This window comes from Heterodontus francisci, chromosome 40 (genome assembly GCF_036365525.1).
Source record: "Heterodontus francisci isolate sHetFra1 chromosome 40, sHetFra1.hap1, whole genome shotgun sequence".
Taxonomy (NCBI): domain Eukaryota; kingdom Metazoa; phylum Chordata; class Chondrichthyes; order Heterodontiformes; family Heterodontidae; genus Heterodontus; species Heterodontus francisci.
Window position 1 is genome coordinate 4,173,626 of NC_090410.1, and position 15,268 is coordinate 4,188,893.

The following is a 15,268-nucleotide window of genomic DNA, read 5'->3' on the forward strand; positions in this document are numbered from 1 at the left end:
CAGATGCTGCCAGATCTGCTGAGTATTTTCAGCATCCCCAGCATTTTGCTTGTATTTTAATGTTCTGAGTTACTTGTGACCACTCTGTGAAAAAAATCACTAACACTGATAACCAGAATATTGGAAATGGTTTAATGCAATAGCAGGTTGTAACTCAACTGAGGTTCTACAATATGGTACTGGAAGCAATATTTATACTTTCCAAGTTAAATATTAATTAAACAGATTGAGCTGTATCGTGTTAAGAGGAAGCAGAGAACGAGCATTACAAGGAATTCGCTGTCTAACTCATTGCTGGGGTTAGATAAATGTTAGGAATTGGTTTATGTCTGTGTTTTCTGCTCTGTTAATCAGGGAGCTGTAAATGATGATGTCGTTAGAAGTGCCTGTAACACATTGAACATGTCTAATTGAGACCTAGCATAAGTTATATCAGGACTGGTGTGATTCATTCCGAGTCCTGTGTTAACCCATTCTGAACTTACTAAAGATTATTATCAGGAGCTGGATTTCTGTATAATGAGTAAATGGGAATAGTGTGTTGGCCTTTATCGTTTTCTTTCCCTGCGTCAGTTTTCTCTCTCTCGAGAAGTAGTTTAGCTAGAAACCACAGGCACCAATCAGCAAATAGGCCAGAGGCTGAGAGGGTCTGTGAGGGCCTCTTGATTTATTATTTATTCTTTCCACTTTCTTCAGTTCTTTTCTAATGGGCCATTGAACTGGAGAGCGGAATTTGTTTTTAGGTTGCGAAGGCGTGCCGGAGTATTCTGCTTTTCTCAAGAGTTCATAAAATGAGGGTCTTGGCAAACTGAAGATATGACCCCCACAGTATAACACTGACTCCTGGTCCGACAATGACGTAATTTAAAAATGTTCATCCCGATGTTCAAATCCTTCCATGGCCTCACCCCTTCCCTATCTCTGTAACCTCCTCCCCTTTTTGCCATATATAAATGTCTTGGATCTTGGAATACAGAGTAGAATTTCAAAATTTGCTGATGACAGCAAACTTGGAGGTGCAGCAAACAGTGAGGGTGATATGAACCACCTCCAACAGGACATAGATAGACTAGCAGAATGGGTAGACCGGTGGCAGATGGAATCTGATACAGACAAAGTGTTAAGTGTTGCATTTTGGCAGAAGGAATAGGGAGAGGCAATATAGATTTAATGGCACAGTTGTAAAGAGTGTGTGGGGATCGAGGGACCTGGGGGGTGCATGTGCATTGATCTTTAAAGGTGGCAGGACATATTGAGAAAGTGGTTAGTAAAGCATATGGGATCTTGGGCTTCATAAATAGAGGCATTGAGTACAAAAGGAGGGAAGTTATGCTGAACCTTTATAAAGCTCTGGTTAGGCCTCAACTGCAGTACTGCGTCCAGTACTGGTCACCACACTTTAGGAAGGATGGGAGGTCCTTGAGAGGAGATTTACCAGAATGGCTCCGGGGGTGGAGGATTTTCGTTACAAGGTTAGGAAAAGCTGGGGTTGTCCTCCTTGGAGCAAAGGAGATTGAGGGGAGATTTAATAGAAATGTACAAGAGTATGACAGGCTTAGATAATTTAGACAAGGAAAAACTGTTCCCATTAACTAATGGTACAAGGACTAGGGGAAACAGATTGAAGGTTTGGATAAGAGATGCAGGGGGAATGTGAGGAAGAACTTTTTTACACAGCGGGTGTTAATGACTTGGAACACACTGCTCACGAGGATGGTGGAAGCAGAGACAATCAATGATTTTAAAAGGAAATTGAATGAGCACGTGAAGGAAATAAACCTGAAGGGTTACGGAGATCAAGCAGGGGAATGGGACTGACTGAATGGCTCTGTGGAAAGCTGGCATAGAATCGATGGGCCAAATGGCCTCCTTCTGTCGCGTAAATGATTCTGTGACTTTATGACCCTACAATGCTCCGGGATCTCTGTGCTCCTCCAATTCTGGCCTCTTGAACATCCCTAATTTTCATCGCTCCACCATTGGCGGCTGTGCTTTCAGCTGCCTGGGCCCTAAGCTCTGGAATTCCCTCCCTAAACCTCTTCCCTCTTTTAAAATGATCCTTAAAATCTACCTCTTTGACCAAGCTTTTGGTTACCTCTCCTAATATCTCCTTATGTGGCTCAGTGTCAAATTCCGTTTGATAACACTCCTCTGAAGCACCTTGGGACGCTTTACCACATTAAAGATTCTATATAAATGCAGATTGTTTTTGATGAATAGTGGACCCTGTATGAACTACACAGTAATGATAAAACTAGTTAATAAACCTATGATAAATTTCTAGTTTCAAAACCCGTTACAGACTTACGCACATGATCCAGGCTGACACTCCCAGTGCAGTACTGAGGGAGTGCTGCACTGTCGGGAGTGCTGCACTTTCAGAAGTGCTGTCTTTCAGATGAGACGTTAAACCAAGGCCCCGTCTGCCCTCTCAGATGGGTGTAAAAGATTTTCATGGCCCCTATGCTGAAGGAGAGCAGTGGGCACAGGGGTGATGCGTGAACAGGATTTGGTGCGAGTTAGGATACGGGCAACAGAGTTTTGGATGAGTTCAAGTTTACGGAGGGTGTAAGATGGGAGTCCATCCAGGAGAGCATTATATTCTGTACAATATGTAAAAATATGACCAGGCTGGACTAATTTCTCCAGAAATGAGAAGGCTGAGGGGTGACCTGGTAGAGATCTTTCAAATTAAAAAGGGATTTGATATGGGCAAAATACATTGGGTTTGTTTCCTTTTACAACCTACATAGGGAATCTCCTGTGTGTGATGTACCTCTGTGTCTGTGTAACACATGAGCTTGTAAGCCTATATTTAATGAATCATTCTTTGAATTTATGATGTAATTGCAGAGGGTTATTGCTCACTCATTCAGTAAGTTTGAGCAGTTTGTTGTCAAATTCATAAACAAGTTGTTAAAAAAAAGAACCAAAAATGAGCTGCTTTCAATCACTTGATTTCAATAAATCCTGGAAACTCTTAAAAACCTCGAGACTAACAAACTCAGTGCAATGTTTTGACTTTGGAGATGCTTGGGATTTGAAATCACGCTTTGCAATGTTGATGACAAGTCTGTTGACCTGAAGTTACCTTTCTCCATGATTTTAATGAAAGTTTTTGTTACTCATGACCTGTTCAATGGAATTAATGCTTGTTAGAATGTCACTACCCCACTATCTCCAGCAACCCCTTCCTTTCGGGGCTGAATGGTACATTGGGTCTCTGTGCCTGTTGGTCAAAATCCAGCCCTGAATCATGAGATATGTCACTGAACATGTGTACACCTCATCAATGTAAGTTACTCAGTGTCAACCCAGTTCCTATTGGGTTAGGATTAATCCCAAATTTGTCATTAAATGGCGCTAAACCTCAGAACTTAAAGAAACAGGATTGCAACAATAAGTCCAGAAAGGTTGGATATAAAGCAAAGAACTTGCATTTATATAGCACTTTTCACCACCTCTGGATGTCCCACAAACTTTGTAGCCAACAAAGTATTTTTTGAAGTGTAGTCACTCTTGGAGTGTAGGAAACGTGGCAGCCAATTTGTGCACAGCAAGCTCCCACAAACAACGATGTGATAAATGACCAGATCATCTGCTTTTTGGTAACTTTGCTTGAGGACACTGGGGAGAACTCCCCTGCTCTTCTTCGAAATAGTGGCTGTGGGATCTTTTATGTCCATCTGAGAGGCCAGACAGGACCTTGGTTTACCATCTCATCCGAAAGGTGGCATCTTTCAAGTTTGTTCTTTTTTCTTCATTTGAGGGTTTAAGGACATCTTTTGGAGAGAGGGAGCAGAGGACCTGCTGTATCACTGACTAATGCTGGGGGGAAAAGTTTTCCTTCTCCCATTGCTGACCTCACTTACTCCCTGCAGAAAACCCATGCACTTGTCGCACTGAAAACTCTAATTAATCTGCTAGTTGAATTGAGCGAAGATGTTTAATATGAAAAGGGACAGAGCTAGAACAGGAGTTCGAGTTCTGAATTGGGGCAAGGCCAATTTTACTAAACTGAGGAGTGATTTGGTGAAAATGGGCTGGAAACAGCTGCTTGAAGGTAAATCAGTGTCAGAACAGTGGGAGGCATTCAAAAGGGGAGATTCAAGGGGTTCAGAGTAAACATGTTCCCACAAAGAAAAAGGTGGGATGGCCAAATCTAGAGCCCCATGGATGTCAAGGAGCTTACAGGGTAAGATGAGGCAGAAAAGGAAAGCTTATGTCCGACACCGAGAACTCAATACTACAGAAAGCCGAGAAGAATATAGAAAGTGGAGGGGTGAAATTAGGAAAGCAAAGAGAGGGCATGAAAGAATATTGGCAAGCAAAATCAAGGTGAACCCAAAGATATTTTATTAATACATTAAGAGTAAGAAGATAACTCCCCATCTCTGTAACCTCCACCAGCCCCTACAACCCTCCCTATCTCTGTAACCTCCTCCAGCCCCTACAACCCTCCCCATCTCTGTAACTTCCTCCAGTCCTGAACCCTCCCCATCTCTGTAACCTCCTCCAGTCCCTACAACCCTCCCTATCTCTGTAACCTCCTCCAGCCCCTACAACCCTCCTTATCTCTGTAACCACCTCCAGCCCCTACAACCCTCCCTATCTCTGTAACCTCCTCCAGCCCCTACAACCCATCCTATCTCTGTAACCTCCTCCAATCCCTACAACCCTCCCTATCTCTGTAACCTCCTCCAGCCCCTACAACCCATCCTATCTCTGTAACCTCCTCCAGTCCCTACAACCCTCCGAGATCTCTGCTCTCCTCCAATTCTGGCCTCTTGAGCATCCCCCGATTCCCATCGCTCCACCATTGGCGGCCGTGCCTTCAGCTGCCTGGGGCCCTAAGCGCTGGAATTCCCTCCCTAAACCTCTCCAGCCCTCTCTCTCCTCCTTTAACCAAGCTTTTGTTCGCCTGTCCTTCATATCTCCTGATGTGGCTCAGGGTGAAATTTAGTTTGATATCAGTCCTGTGAAGTAGCGCGGGGATGTTTCACTACTTTAAAGGTGCTCTATAAAGACAAGTTGTGGTTTTTATGATTCAGGCTGTACTTGTCCATAGATCACTGAAGGCAGCAGCACAGGTGGATAAGGTGGTTAGGAAGGCATATGGGATACTTGCCTTTATTAGCCGAGGCATAGAATATAAGAGCAGGGAGGTTATGATGGAGCTGTATAAAATGCTAGTTAGGCCACAGCTGGAGTACTGTGTCCAGTTCTGGTCACCACAACTATAGGAAGGATGTGATTGCACTGGAGAGGGTGCAGAGGAGATTCACCAGGATGGTGCCTGGGCTGGAGCATTTCAGCTATGAAGAGAGACTGAAAAGGCTAGGGTTGTTTTCCTTAGAGCAGAGAAGGCTGAGGGGGGACCTGATTGAGGTGTACAAAATTATGAGGGGCATTGATAGGTTAGATAGGAAGAAACTTTTTCCATTAGCGGAGGGGTCAATAACCAAGGGGCATAGATTTAAGGCAAGGGAGAGGAGGTTTAGACGGGATTTGAGGGAAAAGATTTTCACCCAGAGGGAGGTTGGAATCTGGAACACACTGCCTGAAGAGGTGGTCGAGGCATGAACCCTCACAACATTCAAGAAGTATTTTGATGAACACTTGAAATGCCCTAGCATACAAGGCTACAGGCCAACTGCTGGAAAATGGAATTAGAATAGTTTGGTGCTTGATGGCCAGCACAGACACGATGGGCCGAAGGGCCTGTTTCTGTGCTGTATAACTCTATGACGCTATGACTCCATAACTAAGGAAAGAGTAGGGCCCATAAAAGACCAAAAAAGTAACCTATGTGTAGGGGCAGAGATATTGTTATGGTTCTTAAGGAATACTTTGCGTCTGTCTTCGCAAAAGACGGGGACAACACAGATATTGTAGTTAAGGAGGAAGAGTGTGAGGTATTGGATGTGATAAACATAGGGAGAGAGGAATTATTAATAGGATTAGCATCCTTGAAAGTTGATAAATCACCAGGGCCAGATGAAATGTATCCTAGGCTGTTAAAAGAAGCAAGAGAGGAAATAGCAGAGGGTCTGACCATCATTTTCCAGTCCTCACTGGATACAGGTGTGGTGCTGGAGGATTGGAGAACTGTTAACATTGTACCTCTGTTTAAAAAGGGAGCGAAGGATAGACCAAATAATTCCAGGCCAGTCAATCTAAACTCAGTTCTGCGCAACTTATTGGAATCTATTCTGAGAGACAGGATATACGGTCACTTAGAAAGGCACAGGTTAATCACCGATTGTCAGCATGGGTTTGTTAAGGGAAGATCTTGTTTGACCAACTTGATCAAATTTTTTGAAGTAACAAGGAAGATAGATGAGGGTAGTGCAGTTGATGTGGTCGACATGGATTTTAGCAAGGCTCTTGACAAGGTCCCACATAACAAACTGGTTAAAAAACAAAATCCCATAGGATCCAGGGAAATGTAGCAAGGTGGATTCAAAATTAGCTCAGTGGCAGGAAACAAAGGGTAAATGTTGGCGGCTTTTTTAGCGACTGGAGGGCTGTTTCCAGCAGCATTCTGCAGGGCTCAGTACTGGGTCCCCTGCTTTTGTGGTATATATTAACGATTTGGACATAAATGTAGGGGGCATGATCAAGAAGTTTGCAGACGACACAAAGATTGGCTGTGTGGTAGATTGCGAGGAGAATAGCTGCAGGCTGCAGGAAGATATTGATGGTCTGGTCAGATGGGCAGAAAAGTGGAATTCAACTTGGAGAAGTGTGAGGTGATGCATTTGGGGAGGTCAAACAAGGTAAAGAAATACACGATTAATGGGAGAATACTGAGGTGTAGAGGAAGTGAGGGACCTTGGAGTGAATGTCCACAGATCCCTGAAGGTAGCAGGACAGGTCGATAAGGTGTTTAAGAAGGCATATGGAATCCTTTCCTTTATTAGCCGAGGTATAGAATACAAGTGCGGGGAGGTTATGCTGGAACTGTATAACTCACTGGTTAGGCCACAACTTGAGTACTGTGTGCAGTTCTGGTCACCTCATTACAGAAAGGATGTAATTGCACGAGAGAGGGTACAGAGGAGATTTACGAGGCTGTTGCCAGGACTGGAAAAATGTAGCTATGAGGAAAGATTGGATCGGCTGGGGTTGTTCTCCTTGGAACAGAGAAAGCTGAGGGGAGATCTGATTGAAATGTACAAAATTGTGAGGGGCCTGGATAGAGTGGAGGTGAAGGGTCTATTCACCTTAGCAGAGAGGTCAGTGATGAGGGGACGTAGATTTAAAGTGATTGGTAGAAAAATTAGAGGGGAGATGAGGAAAACATTTTTCACCCAGAGGGTGATGGGGATCTGGAACTCACTGCCTGAAAGGGTAGTTGGGACAGAAACCCTCAACTTATTCTAAAGGAGTCTGGATATGCAGCATAAGTGCTGTAATCTATAGGGCTACGGACCAAATGCTGGAAGGTGGGATTAGAATAGGTGGATCATTTTTCAGCCGGCACAGACACGATGGTCCAAGTGGCCTCTTTCTGTGCGTTCAATTTTCTGTGATTCTATGATTCTGTGTTGTTGATCAAATATCCTTTATCTTTCCTTTCAGCTTCCCACACTGGGACTGGCTCACCATGCCTGAAGGAGCACGGATCAGCAGTGGAGAGCAAGCCAGTAATCGAGGTCAGTTCCCCGTGTTGGGCCTGGTGGCTTCCATAGTGGATTCTCAGCTTGGTGCCATTAGAAGCACTTGGTGTTCAGGCAGAAAAGTTGAGGGTTCACCTCAAGAAATGAGCACACAAGGAGAACTGGCACTTCCGATGCAGCACTGAGGGAGTGCTGCACTGTCGGAGGTGCCGTCCTTCAGATGAGGCATTAAACTGAGGCCTTGTCTACCCTCTCAGGTGACGTAAAAGACTCCAGGACACTATTTTGAAGAAGAGCAGGGAAGCTCTCCCTGGAGCAATATCTACCCCTTGGTGAAGATCCCAAAAGCAGATTATCTGGTCATTATCACATTGCTGTTTGTGGGATCTTGCTGTGCACAGATTGGCTGCCACGTTTCCTACATTACAACAGTGACTATACTTCAAAAGTACTTCATTGGCTGTAGAGGGCTTTGGGATGTCCTGATGTGGGACAGGCGCTATAGAAATGCAAGTCTGTTATGTTTTTCTCAATGTAACTGGCCTTGAGGGGCTGGAACTACATATTCCAGCCACATGTAGTATCTTCTCCTTCGTGTCCTTCTCTCCCTCACGGGCAGGCGGGTGTTTAAAAGAGAGATAGTTTCACGACTATCTCTGACACTCTGTCAAATCTGAAGCGAGTTTGGCACAGGAAGTTCGCTGTGGAAAGATATGCTCGACTCTTGCATTATTTTTCCAAAAGAAAAAGTTGCCTTATAAGCCTTGGATGCGATCCCGGTTTTGAAATTCAGGGAATTGGTAGATTTGCGGGAATCCTTATGGAAAGTAAAGGAAGGGACCGGATACTTTGGGACAAAAGTAAATTGAGGAGAAACTACTTCATCCTTTCCCGAATTCTATTACATCGAGCGTACAGCACAGAGACAGGCCATTCGGCCCATCTGGTCTGTGCTGGTGTTTATGCTCCACACAAGACTCCTCCCACCCCTCTTCGTCTCCCCCTATCAGCATCTCCTTCTATTCCTTTCTCCCTCATGTGTTTATCCAGCTTCCCCTTAAATGTATCGATACTATTCACCTCAACCATTCCCTGTGATAGTGAGTTCCACATTCCCACCACTCTCTGGGTCAAGAAGTTTCTCCTGAATTCCCTGTTGGATTTATTGGTGACTGTCTTATATTGATGGTCCCTAATTCTGGATATCCCACAAGTGGAAACATAGTTAAGTTTGTAACTGTCTCCCTGACACCGATAACTGGACATATAAACAATTTGAACTTTTGACTATATTCCAGCCTTTAACTTACTCCCAAGTGTTCAATGTTGTACACATACCACATAACAACTGTGAATGGATTTCAGACATTCTGTGATGTTTCTGAAAAATGTAACAACATGTAACAACAACAATTGTTTCTGTTTTCATTCGAAAGGTGCAGTGTTTCCCCAATAACTACTGTTAAGAATGGGTGAGTGTGTTAGTGAGGCTGACAGATTTCAACCTAATACTACAGGAGATCAGGTTTAAATACATGCTTGAGTTTGTGAGCTTTCAACTGAGATTGGGACTGGACATGGGAGTGTTTCAAAACTAATTTATTGAGATGTCTACAGAACATAAGAACATACGAAATAGGAGCAGGAATAGGCCATTCGGCCCCTCATGCCTGCTCCGCCATTCAGTAAGATCATGGCTGATCTGATTGTGGCCGAATTCCACTTTCTGCCTGCCCCCCATAACCCTCGACTCCCTGGTCGATCAAAAATCTGTCGAACTCAGCCTTGAATATATTCAATGACTCAGCCTCCACTGCTCTCTGGGGAAGAGAATTCCAAAGATTAACGACACCCTGAGAGAAGAAATTCCTCCTTATCTCCGTGTTGAAAGGGTGACCCCTTATTTTGAAACTGTGTGCCCTCGTTCTAGATTCCCCACATGGGAATGTCCTCTCAGCATCTACCCTGTCAAGCCCCCACACAATCTTAAATGAGATCATTTCATTCTTCTAAACTCCTTTGAGTATCGACTCGCTAACAGTGCAGCACTCCCTCAGTACTGACCCTCTGACAGTGCAGCACTCCCTCAGTACTGACCCTCTGACAGTGCAGCACTCCCTCAGTGCTGAATCTCCGACAGTGCAGCACTTCCCTCAGCACTGCCCCTCTGACAGTGCAGCACTCCCTCAGTACTGACCCTCTGACAGTGCAGCACTCCCTCAGTACTGACCCTCTGACAGTGCAGCATTCCGTCAGTACTGACCCTCTGACAGTGCAGCACTCCCTCAGTACTGACCCTCTGACAGTGCAGCATTCCGTCAGTACTGCCCCTCTGACAGTGCAGCACTCCCTCAATACTGACCCTCTGACAGTGCAGCATTCCGTCAGTACTGCCCCTCTGACAGTGCAGCACTCCCTCAGTACTGCCCCTCTGACAGTGCAGCACTCCCTCAGTACTGACCCTCTGACAGTGCAGCACTCCCTCAGTACTGACCCTCTGACAGTGCAGCATTCCGTCAGTACTGACCCTCTGACAGTGCAGCACTCCCTCAGTACTGACCCTCTCTGACAGTGCAGCACTCACTCAGTACTTCTGTGTTCAGGACTTTAGCCCAGTATAGGTGGCACATTTCTTGATCTTTGATGCCAATCTGTTTGCTTCAATCCAATCAATATTTCCTCCGTGTCCCCAGAGTGGACCATTCTCGATGAATGAGTGCAAAGGGCTGACTGTCCTTTGGGAAAGAGGGTCAAAGCTCCATCACTACAGCCAGTTAATGGATCACGTTTGCTTCAATAACACAGGGTAAATAACTGGCAAGAAATTCATGCTTTCGACTTCAAAACACTGAATTATTCTGCAAGTCTGCTAGTGAAACCTTCAGTTGTGATTCTGATGCAAGTCCTGTGATTGTTGGATTTTGTTTATTGATGTTCATGATTCAGATGCGAAATTTAAACATCTTAGAAGCTCTATCTTAAATTTCTGACTCAAACCTTTGAACAAATTTCTTCCAAAAATCACATGGTCTGTGAGTGTTGGCCGCCTTTGGAGCTGAACCCAGCGAGATTCAGGAAACAAAAATAAGCAGCCAGACACAAAAAAATGCGAGACCCTCAAATAAACTCCAAACCCCCGCTGGACACAGAACCTCATGTGTGACAAGAATTCACTGTCTCCGTTTACCTCAGCTTATCATTCTGTCCAATCCCAGCCCTGTCCTGATTTAACTCCTTCCTCTTGCTTTTTTGCTCTGGTTTCCAAACAGCTGGTGAATGTTTGCTCCCAGTCTGTTTCCAGTCTTCCAGGTTCAGGAAGTTTAAGCTGGCCAGGCATTGCAGTGTGTAAGGGAAATGAATCCGAGCAGAATTTCAGGGCCTGGTTAATTGCCGCTCTTGGGCTGGATGTGTCCCTGAGGTTTGTTCTTCGATACTCCCTGCACTGGGAGTGAACCAACAACATTTATAACAGATTAAATCTCACTCTTCCAGATGTTCAGGTGGATGTTAAGGTTGCTCTTTAAGGAAGAGCAAGCAGCTCTTGACAAAAGACTTTTATTTCTATTGTGCCTTTCTTAAACTCAGGGCACCCCAAAGTCCTTTCCAGCCAATGAAGTAAACATGACAGCCAATTTGTGCACAGCAAGCTCCCACAAGCACCAATTAGTGCAATTGGTTGAGGAATCTATATTGGGCCAGGACGACCTCCCCTACTTTTCTCCAAATTAGCGGCCACGGGGTTTTTTATGTCTGCCTGAGAGAGCAGGTGGTTTTAACATTACATCCGAAAGACGGCACCTCTGACAGTGCAGCACTCCAGTCTCAGCCTAGATTTTGAGCTCAATGAAAATCTCGGAAGTGGGACTTGAGTCCACCATCTTCTGACGCAGGATGTGTGAGTACTTCCCACTCAGACACAGCTAACACCGACAGACTGACCTTTGTACTTTAATACAAGCTTATTTTATGAAATGCTTTGAGATATTTCAACGGCTTTATATCAATGTAAATATTATTGTAACCGCCCTCAGGCTGTTCTTGGGAGTAGTGCTCGCATTGTTGGTACAGAGTCTCGTCCAACCTGCCCCGCAGTCCCTCCTTGTGTTATTTGGGTGCAGAGTAATAGCTTGATTATTTTCTGGGGTGCTTCCAGGTTTTGTCTTCAAATTTCCAGTCAGTAGAAAATCAGGAATGGGAGTGAGGGTGAAGAGGACAGTTGCAGACGAAGGTAGCTGTGGGGAGCTGGAAATCTCTGAAATATCATGCCAAAAAGGGACAGCCACTTAAAGAAATTGAGATGTACGGCAAGGCAGATATTCTGGAGTTTGATCTGTTTTGAGGGAGAGAGGCCTTGTAAAACCTCTCCTCGGGAGATTGAGACGAGTTGGGTAGAGGCCATGTTTGAGAGTGGAGTCTGTACCTCAGGGAAATATGTAGTGTAAGCACCAAGACTCTGTAGGAAATCCAGTTTGACTTTGATAGAGATGTATTTGTTTGATCTTTCTGGCTGGAGGAGGTGCAAGGGCTTTTGAGAAGGAAACTGAAATATTACAAATACCGTCCATAATTAGGCCTCAGGACCTCCCGCCTCAATGGGGTCTCTAAGATGAAATCCGAGCGCTGTTCATTGGTTGCATGAAACATTTATATTGTTCTTAATAAATTTTATGATTAACAGCAATTGACAGGAATTAGCTGAAAAAAACTGGCAGTCAAATTTCATAAGTCCTTATGTTATATTCGCAGAGCTCTCGGCTTATATCCAATGAATTCATGGGTTCCAATGTGGTTTCAATTGAAAATGGAATGTATTTGCTAACCAAAACAGCAATGAACAGTCGATTAGCGAATGTTCAGACATTGACATACCTTCAAGTCCCAGGGGGCAAATGCATTTACTATGCTCACTGAGAGGCCTTTCTGTTCAGTGTGGAGGAGGCTGGGTGAACTCTGAGCCTCAAAATGGCCTTTTTTTTTTGTAGCTTGCCCCAATCCTTCAACAGACATGCAGTTAGAAATCTGACTTCATTTTGCATTCCTGCAATCCTGAATGGAATGCTGGTGTTAAGGAAAGAATTGCTTTGCTGCACTGACAGCCCTGTTAAAAGAGCCTCCTGTTCATCAAAAAACAAATATTCGTGTGAGAAAGATTACAGAGAATTTTAAGAATGTAAAAAATAGGAGCAGGCGTCAGCCATTCGGCCCCTCGAACCTGTACCACCATTGGATAAGTATGTGGCTGATCTCCGACATCAGCCCCACTTTCCCACCTGATCCCCAAATCCTTCGATTTCCCTTAGTGTCCAACAGTCTTAATAAAAATAAAAATGCGCAATTATATCACACCTTTCACACCCACAGGACGTCCTACAGCCAATGAAGAGCTTTCAGAGTGTCCTCACTGCTGTAATGTAGGAAACACGACTGCAATTCAAAAGTGCTTCATTGGCTGCAAAGCACTTTGGGACATCCTACGGTCACGAAAGGAGCTGTAAAAATATTTTTTTAGACTTTTGGACACTAACAGAATCGAGGGATATGACGACCTAGCAAGCACAGTCCTCTGGGGTAAAGGATTCCGAAGATTCACAACGCTCGGAGTTGTTACGGCACAGAAACAGGCCATTCGGCCCAGCTGGTCTGTGCTGGTCTTTATGCCCCACATGAGCCTCCTCCCACCCCTCTTCATCTCCCACTATCAGCACATCCTTCTATTCCTTTCTCCCTCATGCGTTTAGTTACTTTAGTCGACTGGTTATGCCACTTACCCTCATGTGATCGACCTCCATTTCAGAAAGCAACAGCATAAATAGGTTAAAAGCTGCTAAACAGGTTTGGTATATAGGAAATGGAGAACAGGGGTAATAATGGACTGCAGACATACAGTATTTAATGGTTTAACAATTGCCTCTCAAAAGATAGAAATAATAAACTGTAGCAATGACTGTGCTAAAAGCCACAGTATAAGTGGAAGCATATACAATCCTGAATATTAATGTTTTGGTGGCAGTTTGTTGCTGGTTATGTATGGAATATAGGAACTGGAGAAGGCCATTCTGCCCCTCGAGCCTGTTCCATCATTCAGTTAGATCATGGCTGAACCGCATTGCAACTCCATTACCCACCTAGTTACCCTCTCCTTAATCCCCTTACCCCTTAGAAATTTTCAATTGACCCCCAGCCTCGACAGCTTTTCGGGGGAGAGAGTTCCAGATTTCCACACCCCTTTGTGTGGAGGAGTGTTTCCTGACATCACCCCTGAACGGCCTGACTCTAACTTTAAGGTTCTAACCCCTTGTTCTGGACTCCCCTCCACCAGAGGAAATAGTTTCTCTCTATCAACCCTATCAACTCTTTTAATCATCTTAAACACCTCGACTAGATCTCCCGTTAGTCTTTCTGTAATCAGTAGAGTTTCTCTCTAATTTCTCTCTCTTTTTCTGATGGCTTTGATCTGACTGCTTAATTTTAACAAAACAGGCTAAGAAATACTTTTTAAAAAACAACTGCGACCCAGTCAGTTTAAAGATGTTGCTAATCAAACCTATACACAAATCACAAAAACGTTTGTGTTTGAATTTAATGATTCCGCTCATCTTTTGGACTCTTGAACTTTAACCCCGTAGCAAGACACAAGCCTTACAAAAGTGCTTAATTTCACTTTGGTGCCCTTCAATGCATGGGCCATATTGTTGATGTGTAAGCTTAGGAGGTGTGCGTTGTTGGGACAATCAACCACGAGTGGCATCACAGCTGAATCTTGTACTTCCTGAGCTGTTGTCCAATCGCTCACGCTCCAGGAGGAGCTGATGGACTGTGATCAGGAGCAGGGATCATGGCAGACTGCACCCACCCCACACCCTCACCCCCCTACACCCTCTGACTCAGAGTTAGGGGTTCGAGCCCCACTCCAGTGAATTGAGCACTGAGAGAGTGCTGACTTTCAAACGAGATGTTAAACTGAGGCCCCATCTGGCCCCCCTCAGTTTGACATAAAAGATCCAGCTGCAATATTCAAAGAAGAGCAGGGGAGATCTGCCCAGTGTCCTGGGCCAATTTTCATAGGAGAAATTTGCAAGGCTATGGGGAAACAGCGGAGGAATGGGACTAATTAGATGGCTCTGTCAAAGAGCCAGCACAGGCACGATGGATCAAATGGCCTCCTGTACTGTATTGTTCTATGACTCGATGATTGTAGGTGAACGCTGGAGGTCTGGGAGAGGCAGAGCGTGCAGACATTGCTCTGATACCCGGAGTATGGCAATCCTGTTTGAAATGAGATACAACAAAGAACAAAGAACAAAGAACAAAGAACAAAGAACAGTACAGCAGTCAGAACATAAGATCAGGAGGTGGCCACTCAACCCCTCGGGGCCACTCAACCCCTCTGGGCCACAGCCAATTGGGGCCACACAACCCCTCGGGGCCACTCAGTCCCTCGGGGTCACAGCCAATCGGGGTCACTCAACCCCTCGGGGTCACTCAACCCCTCGGCTTCACTCAGCCAATCGGGGTCACTCAACCCCTCAGGGCCACTCAACCCCTCGGGGCCACTCAACCCCTCAGGGCCACTCAACCCCTCGGGGCCACTCAGTCCCTTGGGGTCACTCAGCCAATCGGGGCCACTCAGTCCCTCGGGGTCACAG

At 45.0% G+C, this 15,268-nt stretch overlaps 1 protein-coding gene across 4 annotated transcripts in view; it reads left to right on the forward strand.

The window, feature by feature from the left end:
- LOC137352989 (pleckstrin homology domain-containing family G member 1-like) overlaps positions 1-15,268 on the forward strand; it is a 143,925-nt gene that overhangs the window by 34,471 nt on the left and 94,186 nt on the right. For 2 of the 4 annotated variants that reach the window (XM_068018838.1, XM_068018839.1), the window contains exon 2: positions 7,585-7,658. The exons of 1 other annotated variant lie outside the window; for it this stretch is intronic. In XM_068018838.1, the coding sequence (XP_067874939.1) occupies positions 7,610-7,658 (49 nt within the window). In that variant the 5' untranslated portion in view covers positions 7,585-7,609. Of the gene's footprint in view, positions 1-7,583; positions 7,659-15,268 lie in introns of those variants that run through there. One more of the 4 variants, XM_068018842.1, reaches the window with a different exon arrangement.